We start from the raw sequence: 23,338 nt of genomic DNA, 5'->3' as shown, positions 1-23,338 counted from the left end.
ACGAAAAATGTGTCATAAAGGCATAAATAAATATACCACAAAGACAGAGAAAAACGTGTCACAAAAATAAAGATAAATGTGTCATAAAAATAAAATTATTTTTATAAAAAATTAAAAAAAGAAATAAAAAAGAGAACCGACGGTTAACAATCAATATACAAACCAATGTCGTTGTCGATTAAATAAAATCAAATAAAAAAATTAACCTAATCTATAAAAAAATATAAACTCTAAAGAAAATTAAAAAAATGGGAGAGCAACTATCTAATCAAATTTAAAATTTATTTTCAATTTTGTAAAAGCTCAATGTTTTTAAAAATATTTATATAATATTTTAAAGACCTTTGTAATCTGTACCCAATGTTTATATATAGAGAGGCCCATCATCGACGACTGGACTGCCTCGGATATATACAACTTTTTACAGATTTCAAAGTCATATAAATGCACCTCCTTTATTCGTATTACCGCGTAGGTCAATTTGATAGAAGTAAAATAAAAAAAAAAATAAACTTATTATATGAAAAAATTAAGGTATTAATTTAAATTGACTCTGTATAAAGTAAGTTAGAGAAGTCGAACAAATTAAGGATATTTATTTTCTTATTAAATTTCATAAAAGAGAAAAAATCTTATTACGGGACATGTTTTCCACACATTCCACCCTTTTTCTGTTTTAAAAGGAATTAGCATGATTTTCAGAACCGGTTCGGTTAGCGAACCGGTTATATTATCGGTTCATTGATTTAATCGGTCGAACCGGTCGAAAGAACCAGATGATGTCATAATTATTTAAAAAATTAAATAAAAATATCAAAAATATTTAATAAAAAATAATTTTTTATATCACAAGTCATATTCAAAATAAGTCATAACATATATAAGTTAAAAACTATAAAATCAAGTTAAACAAAATGATTCAAATTAATTACAACATAATATTTAAGGTAAAACATATTAAATAATAAATATAATTATATAAATATAATTAAAAAATAAATTTGGGGCTGAAAAAATCATAACAAAATGATATTGTTCGGTTTAATTTTTTTTTTAAAAACAATCACACATGGCTAAGAAACATAGAAGAGTATACCAAAAGTCTAAAGAGTAAAAAATATGAGAACAAAACAATCTCACATGACTAAGAAACATAGAAGAGCATCCCAACTAACTTCTATAAATAATAGAGGTAATTTGGCATTCAAAATCATGGAGCCTTTTGGTGAGTATTTAGTGAACTATTATTTCACTCCAATCAAGCTCGAATTTTAGGCTTCAATCGAGCTTCTAATTTTTTTTTTGAGTTTAAGCCTTTTCAAGTTCAAGTTTCAATATTATATTTCGAGTTTGAGTTGAACTTGATAATTTTTAGCTTGTGAGTTTGAGTCGAGTTGATCTTACTTTTAAAGTTTTCAAGTTCGAGTCGAGCTCAACAATACTTAAGTTCGACTTGGCTCGTTTAACAAACAACGTCGTTTGGTTTAATTTAAAAAAAAAAACAAAATTGACGTTTTTTCGGGGGTTTTTTTTCGGTTTTTTCTGGTTTTCATTCGGTCTAGTTCAAACGGTTCAGCGGTTCTGACCGGTCCACTAATAGCGGTTCAACCGATGTAAATTGAACCGAATTATACAGCGATTCCCGATTTTCAATGAATTAGACTTGGCATATTCCCCATATTCCTGCCCCCTTCTTTTTTCCATGAAAGGGGTTGCCTAATCATAAAATAGTCAACATCATCGAACGACTCTTGTTTCCCGTGGCGTTATTATATTCCACCCCACGGAAGAACTTTCCTCGCATCAGCTACACCGACATGGTATTTGACTAAGCAGACCGCCAAATTACGACCCTTGAACCATCTATAAATATCATATCATTCCTTGTATTGATATCACAGAATTTCAAAGCATACCTCTCTTTGTAATTTACCCATCTGGGTTTTATTGGTTTACGTAATATCACCGACCACAAATGGCGGGTGCAGGCATAGTAGTGATTTTCGATTTCGATAAAACGATTATCGATCGCGATAGCGATAACTGGGTTGTGGATGAGTTGGGTGCCACTGAGTTGTTCAATCAACTCCTTCCTACCATGCCATGGAACTCCCTCATGGTTAGTCTTTGGTTTCTTGTCTTTCACGTTGCATGCATGTTCTTGGTTTCGAAATGTTTATTTCCAATCGAAAAATAGGATTTGTTGTTAATCATTTACAGGATCGACGATGAAAGAAGTTCATTCGCAAGGAACAAGAATTGAGGATATTGTAGCTGTTTTGAAAAGAACTCCGATACACCCTCGAATCATCGAAGCCATTAAGTCAGCTCAAGCTTTAGGGTAGGAACACACTATTCTCTCTTCGTTTATGTCTAAAACTTTTTTCTGCATGTTCGGTTTCCTCAATAATGAAAAAAATCACTAAAAATTGTGATGGTACGGAACGACATTACTTTTCAGATGTGAGTTGAAGATTGTGAGCGATGCAAACACGTTCTTCATCGACACAATATTGGAGCATCATGGCCTGAGGGAATGTTTTTCGGAGATCCATACGAACCCTAGTTTTGTTGATGAACAAGGCAGGCTAAGAATCTTTCCTCACCACGATTTCACCAAATCTTCTCACGGATGTGTTCATCCCAGCTGCCCTCCAAATATGTGCAAGGTATATTAAACTTAAAAAAAATCATAGTAAATATCAATCACGCCATATATTACATGCTTATGTTTAATTCCCCTCTATAGGGTATTGTGATTGAAAAGATACAAGTTTCTTTATCTATGGAGGAGCAGAAGAAAACGATAATCTACCTTGGAGATGGGCTGGGTGATTTCTGCCCAAGTTTGAAGCTTGGCGATGGGGACTATGTAATGCCAAGGAAGGGCTTCCCAATTTGGGACTTGATTAGCAAAAACAGGAATTTAGTAAAGGCACATATATGCGAGTGGAGCAACGGGGAGGACTTTGAACGTGTGTTGCTCCACCTTATTACCCGGATTTCCATCGACGGAAACAACATTAGTACCAGTTTTGGTCATCTTAATTCAGTTGATTTCAAACTAGGAACGATGCCGTTGTCAGCCACCACTGGCCATGAGGCCTTTCCCCAGGCCCTTCATGTTTTACATTAAAAAGTTAAAATATTAGTTGAAATCAAAATGGCTTAAGAGTTTTATGTCTTTTAGCTTAGCATAACTAATCTGTAGTTTTGATAGGAGAGGGCGTCAAACAATTTAGTGGGAGTGTATTCTTTTGTTTATTAAAATAACATTCTATTTGTTTTTAATATTTTGTTGAGAACTTCTTTCCCTATTTTATCTTCTTTTTGTTATTTATTTGATTGCCTTTGGAAATAAATTATTATAATTATGTAGGTTTTAATTTCTGAAAATGATATGAAATAATAATGAATTTTAAATCTAAATTATAAAATGACATAATTATTTTTTTTTCCAAAAAAAAACTTTTTAATCGTTTATATTTGTTTACAAATTGTTTTTTTTGGGGGTGGGGGGAATCCATCACGGTGATGGGATTGGTGATTTATGCCCAAGTTTGAAGCTTGGCCATGGAGATTATGTAATCCTGAGGAAATGTTTCCCGGTTTGGGCTGACGTATTTTTCTTCTTTTAGTTGGTAAAATGTCTTATTCCTTCTACGATTACTGTTGCAGCAATTAAGCTCTACTTTTTCTTATTTTTCAAAATAATATTCAATTTATTTTATTAATTTAAAATGGTTATTTATTTAGTTTTGCTATTTTGAATATTGTGTTTGTAATTTATTTGATTTTCTTCTTGAAACAAAGGGATGCAATTGTTGTTTTCGAAATTGATGAACCCAGCATGCTTATTCGATTTCTTCCCAAATAAAGTATCAAGCATGAGACAATAATTTCCTAAAGCTTGCCCACAACAAAACAGCACAAATATTTGTTTTATATAGAACTATTGGAGAGTAAATTTGGGCCGTCTTGAATATATATATATATATATATATATATATATATACACTTACTAGAGGTCAATATGAATTCAAACATCGTAGTTAGAATTTTTTTCAAAAAAAAAAAAATTAGTCGGAATATGTGACTGTATCATCGTTGTTTTCATCCTTGTTAATTGAGAAGATCGTTTGTCTTTTATGGTTTGTAATTTTTTCCCCTCAAATACAACTTATCAATATTAATACAATACATGTGCATATAATCTAGTTAATTAAAAAATGAGTTGTTCCACTTAAACGACAAAACTCACCAATAATAAAATATTTAGTAGGTTCCAATGACAGAGGTTTAGCTTGGAAGAAAGGGTAATACTATCTATGAAGTAATATTCCTTATATTTATTTATTACATGTGAATTAATATATATTTCCCATTTTCATATATTAATTTATTTTTTATTTTCAGCTATAACAGTTTCAAAATAAAACATATATATTTTTATCATAAAAGTAATGTAATTTTATTGGGTTGAATTTGTTAAAAATTGGCATACCAAATTACATCATTAGTTAACATTATGAGTGGCAATTTGGTGGCATTAATGGGGCAGTAAAATTGGTCAAATTTGGCCAACAAATTGCTGAAAATTTTGGATGGTAAAAATATGCAATTAGTCATTATAATTTAGGGTATTTACAAATTAGTCCTTAAAGCTTTAACTATAAATACCCTAACTCATTTAGCTTCAAAACAATCCCAAAGCATTCTAGCTTTCTTCCAATACTAGAGAGAATTTAGAGAGTTTCTTGAGAATTGTTTTCTCCTTTTTATCAAGAGAGAATTATCATTGTTTTCTCCTTGGTCAATTGAGAGAAGTTGTAATTCCTATTTTCTCATAGTTAAATTCTTCTACCGTTGCCCGTGGTTTTTACCCTATATTATTCAGGGGTTTTTCACGTAAATTTTGTGTCTCTTTAATCTTCATTTTTATTTTCTCAAATTATCAGTTACGATTTTGCTCTATCCGATAGCCGTCTTCCGTAACAATTGGTATCCGAGCCAGATTAGAGTGTGTAATATATGCTTATTGTCTTTGTGGTTGCCACTAAAAGGTGGATCCTCCAACATAAGAAAGTAAGAAGTTATTACCCATTCTTTGAAGGTTCCAGAGAACTATTCACGATAGTGATATAATGGGAGCTATCCGTAAACGAAGCAATGGCAACGAAATTTGATATTGAAAAGTTCAATGGGAGAAATTTCTCATTGTGGAAATTGAAGATGAAGGCCATCCTGAGGAAAGACTGTTGTTTAGCAGCTATCAGCGAAAGGCCAGTAGATTTCACAGACGACAACAAATGGATCGAAATGGACGGAAATGCTATGACAAACTTTCATCTAGCATTAGCATATGAAGTATTGTCAAGTATCGAGGAGAAGAATACAACTAAGGAGATATGTGATCATCTCACCAAACTGTACGAGGCCACATCGCTGCACAATAAAATTTTCCTTAAGAGAAAATTGTATACTCTCTGTATGCCAGAATCTACTTCAGTGACGGAGCACTTAAATACACTGAACACTTTATTTTCTCAGCTTACATCCTTAAGCTGTAAAATAGGAGAACAAGAACGTGCTAAACTTATACTTCAAAGTCTACCGGATTCGTATGATCAACTCATCATCAACTTGACAAACAGTAATGTCACCAGTCTAGTCTTTGATGACGTTACAGCTGCTGTTCTACAAGAAGAAAATCGGCACAAGAACAAGGAAGACAGACAAGTAAATCTGCAACAAGCAGAAGCGTTGACAACGATGAGAGGGAGATCAACAGAACGTGACCAAAGCAGCAGTCACAAACATGGTAGATCGAAGTCGAGAAGCAAGAAGAATTTAAAGTGTTACAACTGTGGAAAGAAGGGTCACTTGAAGAAGGATTGTTGGAGTCTAAATAAAAACTCCAATCCACAAGGCAATACCGTAAACACTTCAAATGATGGAGATGCTCTATGCTGTGAAGCGTTAACCACCGTGGAAGGAAGAAAACGATTTGCAGATATATGGCTCATTGATTCGGGAGCAACATATCACATGACCTCAAGAAGAGAATGGTTCCATCATTATGAACCTGTCTCAGGAGGATCTGTGTATAGTTGCAATGACTATGCCTTAGAGATCGTTGGCGTGGGAACCATCAAATTGAAGATGTATGATGGAACAATTAAAGTTGTTCGAGATGTGCGGCACGTGAAAGGTCTGAAGAAAAATTTATTATCCTACGGATTGTTGGATAATAATGCAAGCAAGATTGAAACACAGAAAGGAATCATGAAGGTGTTCCGTGGAGTGCTTGTAGTGCTGAAAGGTGAAAAGATAGCTGCAAACTTGTGCATGCTGAAGGGAGAGACTTTGGTAGAAGCATAAGCCTCTGTTGCCTCATGTAGTTCAGATTCGGCAATGTTATAACATCAGAAACTTGGACACATGTCAGAACAAGGAATGAAAGTCCTTGTGGAGCAAAAGCTACGTCCAGTCTTAACAAAGGTATCACTTCCTTTGTGTGAGCATTGCATAACAAGTAAGCAACACCGATTGAAATTCAACACATAAAATTCTAGAGGCAAAAGTGTTCTAAAATTGGTTCACTCTGACGTATGTCAAGCACCAGTTACATCCCTAGGTGGAGCAAAATACTTTGTCTCATTTATTGATGACTACTCCATGAGATGTTGGGTGTACCCTATTAAGAAGAAGTCATATGTGTTTTCCACTTTCAAAAACTTCAAAGCGCGGGTGGAACTTGATTCTGGAAATAAGATCAAGTGTTTCAGAACAGATAATGGAGGAGAATACACAAGCGAAGAATTTGATGACTTTTGTAGGAAAGAATGCATCAAAAGACAATTCACAGTGGCGAACACTCCTCAACAAAATAGAGTGGCAGAGTGGATGAACAGAACCTTGTTAGAAAGAACAAGAGCAATATTGAGGGATGTAGGCCTAGAAAAATCATTCTGGGCAGAATCAGTTAATACCGCCTGTTATTTGGTGAATCGAGCTCCATCAACTGCAATAGAGCTGAAGACACCAATGGAGATGTGGACTGGTAAACCAGCTGATTATTCAAACCTCCATGTATTTGGAAGTATAGTGCACGTGATGTACAACTCCCAAGAAATTTCAAAGTTAAATCCAAAATCCAGGAAATGCAAATTCTTGGGGTATGATGATGGAGTAAAGAGGTATCGCTTGTGGGATCTCACTGCCCGCAAAGTGATCATCAGTAGAGATGTTATCTTTGTAGAAGATAAACTACAAAGAAAATAAGACGATGAAAGCGTTGAAAAGTCAGAGACTACTCAGATACATGTGGAAAAAAAGTTTGAAAAAGGAGATTCTTCTGAAGCAGAACCAGCACATGATGAACAAGAACCAGAGAGTTCTGAAGCTCCAACAACTCGTCAATCAGATCGTATGAGAAGACGTCCCAATTGGCACTCAGATTATGTTATAGAAGGTAATATTGCATATTGCCTTTTAACAGAGGACGGTGAGCTATCAACATACCAGGAGGCAATAAACAACTTAGATGCTTCACTGTGGATGATGGCGATGCAAGAAGAAATTAAAGCCCTTCATAAAAATAATACATGGGACCTTATGCCACTACCACAAGGAAGGAAGCCAATTGGTAACAAATGAGTCTTCAAAATCAAGCGAAATGGTGACGATCAGGTTGAGAGGTATCGTGCAAGACTGGTGGTCAAAATATATGCTCAAAAAGAATGTATTGATTTCAATGAAATATTTTCTCCTGTGGTTCGACTAACAACAGTTCGAGTAGTTTTGGCAATGTGTGCTACATTGAACTTTCATCTAGAGCAGCTAGATGTTAAAACAGCTTTTCTTCATGGAAATCTTGAAGAAGAGATTTACATGCTCCAGCCTGAAGGTTTTGAAGAAAAAGAAAAGAAGAACTTGGTTTGCAGGTTGAACAAATCTCTGTACGGTCTAAAGCAGGCGCCAAGGTGTTGGTATAAGAGATTTGATTCCTTCATTATGTGCCTTGAATACAACAAACTTAACGCAGACCCTTGTGCTTATTTCAAGAGGTCTGGTGATAACGATTTTGTTATATTGCTGTTGTATGTAGATGACATGTTGGTTGCAGGACCTAACAAAGATCATATTGAAGAATTGAAGGCACAAATGGCTAGGGAATTTGAAATGAAGGACTTGGGATCAGCAAACAAGATTATAGGGATGCAAATTCACCGAGACAGAAGTAATAGGAAGATTTGGCTTTCACAAAAGAATTACTTGAAGAAAATCTTGTCACGATTCAGCATGCAAGATTGTAAGCCAATTTCTACCCCTCTTCCTATTAACTTCAAATTATCCTCCAGTATGAGTCCTAGCAGTGAATAAGAGAGGATGGAGATGTCTCGAGTACCGTATGCATCAGCAGTGAGAAGTTTAATGTTCGCTACGATATGCACAAGACTAGACATTGCACAAGTAGTGGGAGTGGTTAGTCGGTACATGGAAAAACCAGGAAAAGAGCATTAGAATACAGTAAATATGATCCTGAGATACATCAAAGGGACCTCAAATGTTGCATTATATTACAGAGGATCAAACTTACTAATCAATGGGTATGTAGATTCTGACTATGCAGGGGACTTGGATAAAAGCAAATATACTACAGGATATGTGTTTAAGGTTACTGGTGGAGCTGTAAGTTGGGTGCAGAATATGTAGCAACTACACAAGCCAGTAAAGAAGCAATATGGTTAAAGATGCTATTGGAGGAGCTTGGCCACAATCAATAGTATGTCTCTTTGTTTTGTGACAGTCAAAGTACCTTGCATCTAGCAAGGAATCCAACATTTCATTCAAGGACAAAGCACATACGAGTTCAGTACCATTTTATTCGTGAAAAGGTGGAAGAAGGGACAGTAGATATGCAGAAGATCCATACCAAAGACAACATAGCAGATTTTATGACGAAGACAATCAACGCTGATAAATTTACCTGGTGTCAATCCTCTTGTGGCCTGTCAGAGACGTAAGCAACATGAAAGGTACAAGGTAGAAAGAATGGTGTGAAGATATGATTGTTCCAATCAAATCTTCAAGTGGAAGATTGTTGAAAATTGGCACACCGAATTACATCATTAGTCAACATTATGGGTGGCAATTTGGTGGCATTAATGGGGCAGCAAAATTGGTCAAATTTGGCCACCAAATTATTGAAAATTTTGGATGGTAAAACTATGCAATTAGTCATTATAATTTAGGGTATTTACAAATTAGTCCTTAAAGCTTCAACTATAAATACCCTAGCTCATTTAGCTTCAAAACAATCCCAAAGCATTCTAGCTTTCTTCCAATACTAGAGATAATTTAGAGAGTTTCTTGAGAGTTGTTTTCTCCTTTTTATCAAGAGAGAATTATCATTGTTTTCTCCTTGGTTGATTGAGAGAAGTTGTAATTCCTATTTTCTCATAGTGAAATTCTTTTACCGTTGCCCGTGGTTTTTACCCTATATTATTCAGGGGTTTTTCACGTAAATTTTGTGTCTCTTTTATCTTCATTTTTATTTTCTCAAATTATCAGCTACGATTTTGCTCTATCCGATAGCCGTCTTCTGCAACAGAATTATGTATTCTTAAATTTATTTTCTTAGAATATCATTTTTATTCTTTTAATTTATCTCATTAGCACATATTTTTTTTTACTTATTCTCATTATTATTTTTTTATCTAAAGTAATATATGGACACGTATGTATATGATATTATATATTTCTTTGTCTTTGAATTTATAAAATAATTTCAATAGTAAAACATACATAATGTTATTTTTCATATAAATTTCGTATTTGAACACGTGAATTTGTGAAATAGACGTATTTATAAAAAAAATTCATCTTAACAGTTTTTATTTACATGTCGGACACATTTTTAGAAAATTTTATCGATATAGCACTATTTACAGAATGACGTAAATTATTATTCGCGTCTTACGCTGATGTAACACCTCGTGTGGTAATAAGCATATGATGATCCGCGCTTTTCTGAGACAAGTGCTAAATTCATATTTTTTTAAAACATTGTCTAACAAGTAATTAATTTTTTTAGATAATTTTTGTGTAAAAACTTCAACTTTATTTCATTTTTTGTGTGCTAAAATACTTTTGCATTAAAATCTTTAAATCTTCTTTTGCAAATTATTTTATAATTCGATAAATTTTGATTTTTGCATTATATTACACAATACAATTATGTCTACTAATTACCACTTAACACTTTTTAATGCATTTTTTGCCCTTTCAAAATCTTATATGTATAGTTTAGTATAGGAAAACTTTGAGGGTAATTAATTTAAAATATAAATAATTTTATAAATATTTTATAACTAGTATTTCTTTTTTAAAATGATGATGATGATAATAAGAAATATTTTATAATTAAAAAGAATATAATTTTCATATATTTTTTTAAAAAATTATTGACTTTTAAAATCACTTGTTTAAAAATATAAAAAAATATTAAAATAAACTTTAATTACAATCGAGGGATCAAATGAATTATTATTTATTTAACAACAGTTAATAATGTGTATTTATTTTTAATAAAATTAGAATTTAATATTTATTTTATATTTTTAAAATTAATATTATAAATAATATTTTAAATATATATGTGATATTTTTTAGCTTTACCTTATTCTTTTTTATTGATTTTGATTACAAGTTTAGAGTGTAACACAAAAGAAAGGAAAAATCTTTAGATTTTCATGTATTTATTTATACTTTTATTTTAGAAACATTTTACCATAGTTTTTCTTAATTAAATTGAATAATAACATAATAAATGATTAATTTAAATTATAACTCATATATATGCTCCATTAATCGGTTGATGATGATAATAACTAAAAATATTTTATCATAATTTATAATTGATTTTTTAATATAATAATTGAAAATACATGAGTTATAATTATACCAAATATTTTAATATATTTTATTTTTATCATTGATTTTTAAAAAAATTATTTTTAATTATTATATTTTTAATTCATTTTATTTTGATAATTGAGTCATTATATTAATAATTTATGATCATATGACTTAATTTTTCAAAATAAGAAATGAAAATGATTAGTTTATTGAATTTTATTTTTTTCCCAACAAACAAAACACTGTTACTTCTGGCGTTTTTATACAAAAATTATCCTAACAGAAATTAATTATCTTTCAGATATCATTTTATAAATTTTTACGGATCTAATACCCATTCTAAAATGATGCAAATGATAATTCATATCTTTTTACAAAATATACTAAATCAATAAAATTTTAAAAGAATGTTTGACACGTAAATAAAAATTATCAATATGATTTTTGTTATAAATACGCCCGTAAAATATGTGTGAAAATTTTTGAAAAGTGTGAAAAAATTTTCTCAATTTAAAAAGTGATAGCAGTTAAAAAGGGATATGAAGTGGTCCAGTGGCGTCGAGTCCATGAAACTTTAAATGCTTGGATACGTTTGGTTTGGATAAGCCGAAGCGCAAACAGTGTCCGCAGGCAGTAGCATCAGCTCGGGAACGTAAACAAACTTGTGATTGTGCGCCGCCCATGTCTCTTCCCTTCCATACCTTTTCCCCCACGACAAAACTCTCCTCTAAATCCCAACTTTTTAAACCTTTTCGTTATAGAGATGGCGCCTTCTCCCTTTCAAAAACTTATACCTAAACGACGTCGCTCCTTCACTGACCTCAATCCCCGATCCACGAAATTCCACCCAAGTTCCAAGGGTATTCTCGTACATTACAGTTTTCAACACTGTTCCTTTGCCCCACCTACGTTCGTGTGCCCGTGTCCCTATTACTATAAGTCTACAACCGTACAACTTTTTTTTTTCATTTTTATCTTTGAAACATGAGTTTTTAATATAAACTAATGAAGTTTTTAAATTGATTTTTTTTTCATTTTATAAGGAGAAATAGGAAAAAAATATTAATTCAAAATTTAATATTGATATTAGTTTAAATTTTGATATAAAATTTTGAATTATTTATATTATATAAAAACAAATAATTATTTTTCAATAAAGTTTTCATTAAAAATAATGTCATTATTACACATTTACAAATAAAAAATTTACAGTTTAGCGTTACAGGCAAAAATTTATATTCGTTGTCAGCATAGATATTCATTACACAGCGTTCAGATGCCATCATGCCAAAGGTGGTTCTTTCAAATCTTTCTATTAAAGTTCTTTCCGTTTCTCTCGCCCCATCTTTCTTTCCTTGTTGTTCAAGTGAAAGTTTAGTATAAATAAGTATTTATCCGAACTTGTTTGAGCTTGCTTATTTTTGGTGTTGCTAATATGATCTGAAAAAATAAGACGGTGAAGAAGAAGAACAGTGTTTGTTAAAGTAAATTAAAATGATTGAAATGGAAACAAATAGGTAACTATTTCGTATCTGGGCACGAAACCTTTTTGTTTCTCATGTTTTTTTTTCTCACTTTCAGCAATATATGTTCAATGTTAGCCTTTTTTTATTTTCTTTTTCTGGGAAAGTTGCTTACTTTGTGTCAAAGGGTGCCTGGGTTTTGCTTAAAAAACAATTTTATGTAGGTTTGATTGTTAGTTAAAGAGGTAGCTGGTGTTTATTGATTTTGTTTATCCTATTTTAAAATGTTTCTACGTATGCTGTCTTGTTTGCTTTTCTGCTTTTCAGAAGATTTACGAGCCTTGATTATTAAAATGGAGAAGGTTGGGGGCTTGGGAGATATTCATTATCCTTTTTGGTCTAAAAGACGAGTTTCAGTTGTATTTTGGAGGGAATTATTGTTTTGATGGATTGTCCTTATAGGTTTGGTTTTATGCAAAAGAAAATAGAAAAAGAAATTGTTTCGTTAGGCAGTTCTTTTTCGTTTTCCTGCATTTTCAGGCTAAACAAGCATGACACTGATATTTACTCCTTTATTTTCTAATACCTGTTTAAGTTTTGACGTACTAATCTCAATTTTATTATGCACTGATTTTGCAGGATTTGAACTAGGCTTGTTGCTTGAATTCGAGGCTTGAAAAGGGTGCTGCGTTTTTTCTATTTACAGCTGAGGCTTTTTGCTAGCTGTGAACATTTCAAGAGTCAAATCCTTCTACAAAAAAGCTGCTGCCTTACAAAGCATGCTTTTCTTCTGTCATTCATTGTGATTTGATCTTCTTTGTATGGAAGCCTACACAGGAGAATCAATGTGCAGAAAATTTTGTTCCGTTTCTATGAAGAACTGAACAAGAAGAAAAGGAGGGAAACTGATTCTCGGATCCAGAAATACTCGGCCTACCTTTTCTTGTTTTGTAGCTGTTACTTTCACTGTGTTGACATCACGATTTGAACCCCATTCAGAAAAGAAAGGGGAAAGCAGGTTCATTTGTATTGATTCACCTTTTGGGGGTAGCTGTCGTTTTGCAGTTTCATGTCAAACAGTAGTTTGATTCTCAATTCGTGCCTCTAATTTAAGCCAAAGGACTTAACTTTCGAGTTATAGTGACGAAAAGGTAGCCCGATCTTCATCCAATTTGCAATCATACTATCAATTAACAAGAAGAGTCTCTCTCTGTTTCTCAGCAGATAATCTGGAATGGAATAGTTAGCCATTTTGGTGGCACATGTACACTGAATCCAATATGGTGGGGGCAGATCAATAATGCAATTCTTTTGTTTTGTTAGTTCCTTTTAAGACTGTTTTTTGGGGCATCTACAATGGTAGTTGTTATTAAGATAGTTTTTTAAGAGTTGAATCCGTTGTGGAGTGAGGAAATTCAATCGGAATTATTTGTGGAAAATGAGTCGAGAACAGAAGGGAAAGCAAGAGAGAACTGGGTTGGGCATGGCCAAGAAAGTTGTGGTTGCTGTTAAGGCATCGAAAGAAATTCCCAAGACTGCTCTGGTGTGGGCATTGTCTCATGTTGTTCAACCTGGAGACTGCATTACGCTGCTTGTTGTTCCTTCACATTGTTCAGGTTGTTCTTGTTCTGTTATTGCTTTTGCGTCTACCTATGACATTTTAGGATTGAACTCCTGCGGATGGTAATATGGATTTTTTCTCTTTCTTTTGAGCTTTTAGAAATTTGATTACATGAATGATTTATGAATACAGTATATGACTATGGATTATCTTCCAGATTTTGCATTCCAGTTTGGCAATTTCTAACGTAACTGATATTTTATTTAGTTTTCTTGAGTGTGTTAAGTTCTTTCTGGAATAGGAAGTGTTTGAGGCTTAGAAGAGTCACAGTTAGAAATGATTATGGTGTTAACTCTTTACAAATACTCTAACTTAAGTTTCAACAATAATTCCTGCCCGATGATTAAATGCCACAATCCCTCCAGGTAGAAAATGGGGTTTTCCAAGATTTTCTGGTGACTGTGCCAGCATTAGCCGCAAGTCCCAAACCGGATCAAGTTCGGAGCAAAATTCTGGTATCAGTGATTCCTTCTCCCAAATGATCCTCCAGCTCCACGATGTTTATGATCCCAACAAGGTAAATACCTGGATCTGGTGCTTGATTATATTATTGTTTTATGTACATGTCATTGCCTGCTAATGATTTGTTTCCGAACTTCATTGCACAGATTAATGTCAAGATAAAAATTGTATCTGGATCACCGTGTGGAGCTGTAGCTGCGGAAGCAAAACAAGCTAAAGCTAGTTGGGTTGTATTGGACAAGTAACATCCTGTTTGCTTTGTTTCTTCTTCCTTTCCTTTCTTTTTGTGTTCTATTCTAAAAGTTATATATATACGCATGGTTGTAATATCCCCATTTGTTTATTCATTTTTCAGGCAGCTCAAACACGAGGAAAAGCGCTGTATGGAGGAGTTGCAATGCAACATAGTGATTATGAAGCGTTCTCAGGCGAAAGTGCTCCGTTTAAATTTGGTTGGGCCATCTGAGAAGGAAGCTGAAGCTTGTCAATTAAATCCTGAGACAGATGAAACATCTGAAAAGCATCCCGAAAACAAAAATGGATCATCCGATATAGGGCCCGTTGTCACTCCAACTAGCAGTCCAGAGCTTGGGACGACATTCACTGCTACTGAAGCAGGAACTTCTTCAGTTTCTAGCTCTGATCCAGGCACTTCACCTTTTTGCTCCTCAGAAAGGAATGCAGACTCGAAGAAAGAGCAATCACTAGTCATCAAGGAAAACCAGGATCTTGATGAATCCATTTCAGACACAGAGAGTGAAAATTTATCCTTATCTTCAGCGATTTTAAGGTATCAACCATGGATAACAGAATATCTTGCTTCTCATCATCAGTCCTCACAATACCTCGAAGAACCTTCTGATCGAGCTAATGTCAGGGCTCAAGCTTCAACAACAAAAGCCTTACTGGAGAATTTTTCGAAACTTGATAGAGAAGCTGGAATTGGAGTATCAAGCTTTAGGAGTGATATTGAATTTAGTGGAAACGTGAGAGAAGCAGTTGCATTGTCGAGAAACCCCCCTCCTGGCCCTCCTCCGTTGTGTTCAATATGTCAGCATAAGGCACCTGTATTTGGAAAACCGCCAAGGTGGTTTACCTATGCTGAATTGGAGCTTGCAACTGGTGGATTTTCTCAAGCTAATTTCTTGGCTGAGGGCGGGTTTGGATCCGTTTATAGAGGACTACTCTCAGATGGACAAGCAATTGCAGTCAAGCAACACAAATTGGCTAGTTCTCAAGGAGATCATGAATTTTGCTCGGAAGTGGAAGTCCTCAGCTGTGCTCAACACAGGAATGTTGTTATGCTGATCGGATTCTGCATTGAGGATAGAAGGCGTCTGTTGGTTTATGAATACATATGTAATGGATCTCTAGATTCTCATCTATATGGTATTTCACTGATCTTTAACTCACTGCACTATGTATGTATGATTTTTGGTGTGCACCTGTGGCTGATATAGTCATCATCTATGGGCCCCTAAAGACGGCTATAAACCTATGAGACATAGAGGCTTGATATCACTTTTTTATTGACAATTTATTTTCCTAATTATTTGGATTTGATGATCGAACTGGAAAAAAGTTGTTCCCTCTACCCTGACTTCCCCCTAACACAGATGGTAAAGGGAAAGAAGTGCAAGAGGACCATAGATAGTGGACTTAGTTGGAGCTGTTACTGTAGATTTAACATGATCATACTAATTTTTTAGATAAAAATATTTATTATTCTTGAATATGCTTATTTCTATCTAGCAACCATTGTTTTGAATGTACCACAAATTTGACGTGTTCCAGGGTACCATCGGGAACCATTAGAATGGTCTGCGCGGCAAAAGATTGCTGTAGGTGCTGCTAGAGGTCTGAGATACCTTCATGAAGAATGCAGAGTTGGCTGCATTGTCCACCGTGATATGCGGCCGAACAACATTCTCATTACCCATGATTTTGAACCTTTGGTAGGCTAACTTTTAACTCTTCTTCATGTGTAAATTTCTAGCGTTGACATTAGGGAGAGAATCCTTTCCTTTCATTGGTGTTAGTAAGACATTATAACCGCACCAAAAGAAACTATTAAAACAATGTGTTTTGGTGTTCAAATTTTAAGACGGTTTTGGTGCATTGGCATTAAACTTTCAATATGGTTGTACATGCAAGTATTGATTCAGATTTGTTTTGCTAGGTTGGTGATTTTGGCCTTGCCAGATGGCAGCCTGATGGTGATGCTGGAGTCGAAACAAGAGTGATTGGAACATTCGGGTAAATTAAAATGACGTCTTTGTTTTTCACAATTTACCTAACTTATGCAAATAAAGAAATTACTAATGGATTATGGTGTGGCATAGGTATCTGGCACCAGAGTATGCTGAAACTGGCCAAATAACCGAAAAAGCCGATGTTTATTCCTTTGGAGTGGTGTTAGTTGAACTCGTTACTGGACGGAAAGCTGTGGACCTTAATAGGCCAAAAGGCCAGCAATGTCTAACTGAATGGGTAAAGTTTTAAACTCTGCTTCTACATCTTTTCTCCTGTGTAACTTTAAGAACAATTTATGAAAGACGTCTCATTAACATCTGCCATATGTATGAAGGACCAAGACAATTCTTTCTGGCCGTTTTAATGTCCTCTCAGCTGTGTGGATTCGTTGGTTTATTTTTGCTTATCTCTTATTTTGTGATATTGGATAGGCCCGTCCACTTCTGGAAGAATATGCTATAGATGAACTGGTGGATCCAGGATTGGAGGATCGCTACTCCGAGCATGAGGTCTATTGCATGCTTCATGCCGCATCATTATGCATAAGACGGGATCCTCATTCTAGGCCTCGCATGTCACAGGTAATGAGAAAAGTTGTACTGAGGAATTTAATTTGTTTTGCCATGCATATCAATTGGACTCTTTTTATTGTTATTTTTACGTAGGTCTCTGTAGCCTTAATATCAGTGGGATCTCAACGCATTTTTACTTTATCATAACATTGTTTTACTTTTAAAGTTATATTGAATAATGTTATTCAAATAAACAGGTTTAGCTCTAACTTTTTAAGTTTCCAGGTGCTCCGTATATTGGAAGGTGACGTGCTTATCGACGCAAATTATTCATCTCCAGGATATGACATTGGCAACCAGAGTGGCCGGACATGTGCAGACCAACAACAATATTACAGTGGATCCCTGGTAAATGAGGCATTAGAAGATTTCAGTGGGAAGCTCGCCCTTGACGGGCTAAGGTCTGGAACCAGGAGGACTTCATCTGCAGATCATTTGTAAAAAGCTCACTCTCCTGTGTTCCTTGCACGCATGGTGCGCTCATCTATCTATCTATATATATATGTATGTATCATTTTGTATAGTAGTAGTAGTATTGGAAGCTAGGGGTAATAGGGTTTCTGTAATTCTTTTTGGAAATGCTGATTTTCATGGTGAGATGTTATACGCTTTCTAATTAAATCAATGAGGCAGAGTTGAGAAATGTGGTTGTTTGTTTTCTTCCTTCTCTCTCTCTCTTTCACATGTCTGTTGATATGAGATTTTGTTTGATAGTTGCATTGCATGGGAAAACAGTTGATCTGAATCTTAATTGGTGACGGAAGGCAAAAAAAAAAAATCATTGTCTTTGACCTTTTATGGGGCAAAGACAGTGGCTTTTCCCCTACTGATTTTTGTTAATCGAGAAGCTGTTTTAGCTGACAAGAAATGGTCTGAGCTTTTGTCTTGCATTAAGAAACAAACAACCACACAGTGAAATGTCATTGTCTTACCTGTAAAGTTTCAAACTTTTGAAAAGACATTTTTCAAAACATTAAACTTTCCCTGGCATTACATTTTTGGGTCATGATGACAAGCCTGAAAGTTGCAGAAAACAGGCCATCAAGAAGTAAGGCAATTAAATTTCTGCTTTCTTTTTTCTCCTTTAGGATTTTGGATGCTGTCAGTAGGGTCAAGTCATTTTCCCCCCTCTTATATATAATATGTATGCAAAAGACAAGCATGTTTATTGTCCTGATGTTGCATCTATAATAATGTTATTTCTTCTGGTCTGAAAATGAATGAAACATTCAAAGTTTCTGTTCTTATAAAATTTGAAAGTGATCTCTCCGAGAGATACTTCTGCTTTGTCATAAATTTCAGTGTACTGCAATACTGATTTTTTTTAAATTCAAATTTTGAACATTGGTAACCAAAAAAGAACAAGAAATCAGTGAAGGGTTCACAAAGGAATCCTTATTCCTGAGACGTGCTATCCATTCTGGATGATACCAGAAAATGTTGATTTGAACCGCAATTCCTTCATGGCCACACATAAATTCCATTAACCAGCTGCCTTATCTGATTCAAATGCCACATTTCAAGTCCCAAACTCAACAATATATAAAAAGTTCATTCTTTCACTTCTGATGTTAAATAGATACATATTACCTCCATTTTAAGAGTGAAAGCATGACATTAATGAAAAAAAATGTAAACTTTAACACTTGTTTCACCCGAAGGGAAATTTTCAGCCATATTATGCTTCCAACGTTAAAAACTACAACTTAGTAAGATACAACTATTATGCTTCCAATTAGACAGGATCCTTATTAATCCTCAGTGGATGCTGTATTTTCCAATTTCTTTTGCTGAGTACAAGGCTCCTGGAGTATTTGATCATTGTTTGGGGCTTATTTGGACTCAAAAAGAGGCTCAGATTCATAAACCGAAGCCCTTTAAGTTTTTCAACTGCTGGACTACAAGTGAGAATTTTTTGAGCAGTGTTAAAGCTTCTTGGTTACAACACTGTGATGGTAATGCTATGTAGGTGTTGTTTTGCAAATTAAAGAGATTGAAGCCTATTTTGAAGGATTTGAATAGGACTCAATTTTATGATATTTCGTCAAGAGTAGCTGCTAAAAGAGCTGAGCTAGAACATATTCAGCTTGCTAACCTTGCTGCTGCTAATCAGACTGGGATGGAGGAGGAGAAGGAAATACAAGCTGCTCTAGTTGACTTGGAAATGGATGAACTGGATTTCTATAGACAGAGAGCCAAGGTTCACTGGCTACATGAAGGTGACTTAAGAACTAAGTTTTTTCACCAAAAAGTTGAGTCTCAAAATAAGAAGAACACTATTAGAGTTCTTAAGAATGAGAATGGGCATTTGCTAGAGAAATTTGATGACATGGTTGCTGAGCTGGTGGATTTTTACAGTAAGCTTATAGGGACTGTTGATCCCTTGGTTAAGAGTAACAACCCTGAATGGTTAAAAGATGTATTGGGTTATTCTTTGCCTGCTGGTGCTGAGAGTATGCTAGAAGGTGAGATTTCAGACAATGAAATCAAGGAGGCTTTGTTCAGGCAGGGGAGGGATAAGAGCCCAGGCCCAGATGACTACACCTCCTGGGTTTTCAAGGCAGCTTGGGAGATTGTTAATAGAGACTTCCTCAATGCAGTGAGGTACTTTTTTCAGTCTTCTTATCTTCTTCCAGCATTTAATGCTACTACTATCGTCTTAGTACCTAAGTCTTTGAACTCTAGCATGGCCAAGGAATTTAGGCCTATATCTTGCTGCTATGTTGTGTATAAAACAATCACTAGAATCCTAGTTACTAGGCTTGCCCAGTTTTTCCCTGGTATGATTTCTGCTAGTCAATCTGCTTTTGTCAAGGGCAGAAGCATCATTGATAACACATTGCTAGCAAAAGAAATAGTTAGGGGGTATGCAAGAAAGAATCTCTCCCCAAGGGTGCAATCAAAGTGGATTTACAGAAAGCTTTTGATTCAATCAGTTGGGATTTCCTATTGAACATTCTTGATGCTATGGGACTTACTAAAAAATTTTGTAGATGGATTAGTACATGTGTGACAACTCCCAGGTATTCAATAGCTTTAAATGGCAGCTTAGTAGGTTACTTTAGAGGTGCAAGGGGTGATAGGCAAGGGGACCCATTATCCCCTTACCTATTTGTGTTTGTAATGAATTTTCTCTCTAAGATGCTTGATGTTGCTGCCATGAATGGAATATTCAGATTCCATCCAAGGTGTAAGAGGATCTCTCTTACACATTTGTGTTTTGCTGATGACTTGATGTTGTTCTGTCATGGATCATTGGACTCATTGTTGGGGGTGATTACCATCCTGGATAAATTCTATGATTTGTCTGGTCTTAAGTTAAATGTCATGAAGACTGAAATCTATACTTGTGGAATTTCTGGGGGAGAAGTGGAATAAATCAGAAATGCAACAGGCTTCAGGGTTTGAAAACTCCCTGTTCGGTATTCGGGGGTGCCTTTGGTGACTTGGAAACTTTCTGGGACTAATTGTAAAGCATTATTGGATAATATCAAGGGCAAATTGAGGCAGTGGTCTAGCAGGAAACTGAGCTATGGAGGGAGGTTACAGCTCATCAAAGCTGTTCTGTTTAGCATTTTCTCCCACTGGAGCAGACAGCTTATTCTGCATAAGGGAGTTATCTTGGACATTGAAAGGTTGTGTATGAGGTTCTTTTGGAAGGGTAATGACTCCCCTGCTCGAGGTGCCAGAGTAAGCTGGAGTCAGATCTGCTCACCTAAATCAGAGGGAGGTTTGGAACTTAGAAGCTTGGCTGGTTGGAACAAAACTTGTTGTCTGATGCTTATTAAAATTTTATTGGCTGGTCAAGGCTCTCTGTGGATAGCCTGGATTAAGGCTTACTGTTTTAAGCAAGATGATTACTGGAATGTTACATCTAAGCCTCATTCCAGCTGGACTCTTAGGAAACTTATCAAAATGAGAGATCAGACTGGTTGTTTGTTTACTGCTACCACTAATTGGTCTCAAGTTAGGGGTGGTTAGATTTGGGATAAAATCAGATAGAGGGATGACAAAGTGGTTTGGCATTATCTTATATGGTTCCCTGTGCGTATACCTAGGTGTTCTTTGATTGCTTGGATGGCTATTACCGACAAGTTACCAAGTAAGGAGAGATTAGCTCGTTTTGCAGTGGTGACTGATACTCGATGTGGGTTATGTGGGGCTGAGTTGGAATCGAGAAGTCATCTCTTCTCTGATTGTGTTTATTCGGGGAGAGTTTGGGATGCTATCTTGCTAAGTTGTGGATTGCACCAGCAGAGCTTGAGCTGGGATGACCGGTTGTGCTGGTTGAATAGAAGCTTAAAAGGAAAGTCTCTGCTAGTTCATATTCTCAAACTAGCATGGACAGGGTACATTTACTTCATTTGGGAGGAGCGTAATCGAAGAATTTTTAGAGGTTTATCTCGCCCGTATGTTGCCATTGTAAATGCTATCAAAGAGGCAGTCAGAATTAAATTGTATAGATATAATATAAACAGGTTGGATACTGTAAATAGTCAAATATGTACTGATTGGGGTCTTGTATAGCTGGTTTTGTTATTTTGTAGCAGCTTGCTGCTTTCTTGAATGAATACAATGACTAATTATCCAAAAAAAACTATTATGCTTCCAATGAACACCTTCGTCAACCTACAATCTAACTTAAATTAAGGATGGACTGAGCCACAATCTAAAATCGGGATGGACTAAGGGTTGGGGGTCAATTGTTTCCTGAAAATTTTAATTTCTCATATAATTTAAGTATTTTTCTATTTATAATTTATTTTTGTCTCTAAAATTTTATAATTTCACATTCGAATATTTACATGTCTTTTTAAAATCTCTCAATTTTTTCAAGATCGACAAACATACATTAATACAAATACTATTTTTTTTAAATATTCGTAAAAATGTAAAATAAGATAAATTATATTTTTGTAACATCCAACACATTTATATTTAATAGTCATATATATATATATATATATATATATATATATATATATATATATATATATATGCTCCTTTTCCCAAATCCTAGTTAAAAGAGGAAATCCACTTTAATAAAGGTAGGTTCTCAGTCCAACACAGTTGGAAGTGGGCTGTTGTTATGGGTGCTTAATGGGTTTCGCAGCCCGAACTCAACTCGGTCAAATCTCGATAAAAATTTGACTCGGGATGATTCGAACTTGAGCTCGACTCGAGACCTTAATGAGTTGATTCAAGCAAAGTCCAACTCGGCTTAATAAGTTCGCGAGCAACTCTTTAATTTTTTTATATAATTTGTTCATATAATTTTTTCGGTAGTTATCTTAAAAAATTATTTCATTCAAAAAATATTAATTTACTAATATATAATAAAAAAGATCTGAAAATTACTCATCTATTAATTTTCTAATAAACAATAAAAATACTAAATTATTAATTAGTATTTTACTACACTCGAAAATCAAACCATATTTATTATTTTAATGTATTTGTGGATTGTTACTTTGGAGTTTAGACTTTGAAATTGTTTCATATATTCTTTTGATAATATTTTTGGTTAAATTTATTAATTTATGTTTATAATAAGCTATGTATAGTATTAGTAGATTTTACTTATAATTAAGAAAATAAGGTAAAAATTTCGGTGAGCATAATGAGCATCGAGCTTAACGAGCAATGAGTCGAGCAACAAGTTTTTTTAACGAGTACGAGTCGAACAAAAATTTAATAAGCTTAACAAGTAAAGAATTGAGTCGAGCAACAATTTTTTTTAACGAACAAGAGTCAAACATTGTCCAACTCGCAATCGATTTGCTCGGTAAGACCCCTAGCTACTCTGATGCCATTGCATTTGTAAATCCACCGCCGATCATTGGTGGGGCTGCCACACAACATCCCCATGGGCGCAATCATTCACACAAGAATATCAACTGATGATTAAGCAGCTACAAACTCCATATGATTTAATTGATTGTGCGATAATAGCTTTAATTATGATCATTTTAATTTTTAAACCTTTCTTTTCATATTTTTTATCTTCAAAATTTTATTTTCAGATTGAATAAACTAACGAAAGA

General features: G+C 34.5%; 2 protein-coding genes across 2 annotated transcripts; both read left to right on the top strand.

Annotated features, from left to right (window-relative positions):
- Nucleotides 1–1,916: 1,916 nt before the first annotated feature.
- Nucleotides 1,917–3,193, top strand: LOC120133323 (inorganic pyrophosphatase 2-like). Its single transcript, XM_039149929.1, has 4 exons — nt 1,917–2,123; nt 2,221–2,341; nt 2,462–2,669; nt 2,750–3,193. Exons 1-4 carry the CDS (start codon nt 1,976–1,978, stop codon nt 3,134–3,136), a joined length of 864 nt encoding a protein of 287 aa, XP_039005860.1. The 5' UTR covers nt 1,917–1,975; the 3' UTR covers nt 3,137–3,193.
- A 9,173-nt stretch (nt 3,194–12,366) lies between these two features.
- LOC120133322 (inactive protein kinase SELMODRAFT_444075-like) lies at nt 12,367–17,884 on the top strand. Its single transcript, XM_039149928.1, has 10 exons — nt 12,367–12,440; nt 13,026–14,002; nt 14,373–14,524; nt 14,616–14,710; nt 14,825–15,858; nt 16,264–16,424; nt 16,649–16,725; nt 16,812–16,959; nt 17,154–17,303; nt 17,520–17,884. The coding sequence occupies exons 2-10, from the start codon at nt 13,825–13,827 to the stop codon at nt 17,733–17,735; spliced, it is 2,211 nt and encodes a 736-aa protein (XP_039005859.1). The 5' UTR covers nt 12,367–12,440; nt 13,026–13,824; the 3' UTR covers nt 17,736–17,884.
- The last annotated feature ends 5,454 nt before the right edge of the window (nt 17,885–23,338 follow it).

Source organism: Hibiscus syriacus, unplaced genomic scaffold (genome assembly GCF_006381635.1).
Source record: "Hibiscus syriacus cultivar Baekdansim isolate YM2019G1 unplaced genomic scaffold, ASM638163v2 tig00110578_pilon, whole genome shotgun sequence".
In the NCBI taxonomy this organism is placed as follows: Eukaryota; Viridiplantae; Streptophyta; class Magnoliopsida; order Malvales; family Malvaceae; genus Hibiscus; species Hibiscus syriacus.
Note: the sequence above shows the minus strand (reverse complement) of the source record. Positions and strands in the feature narration are given on the sequence as shown.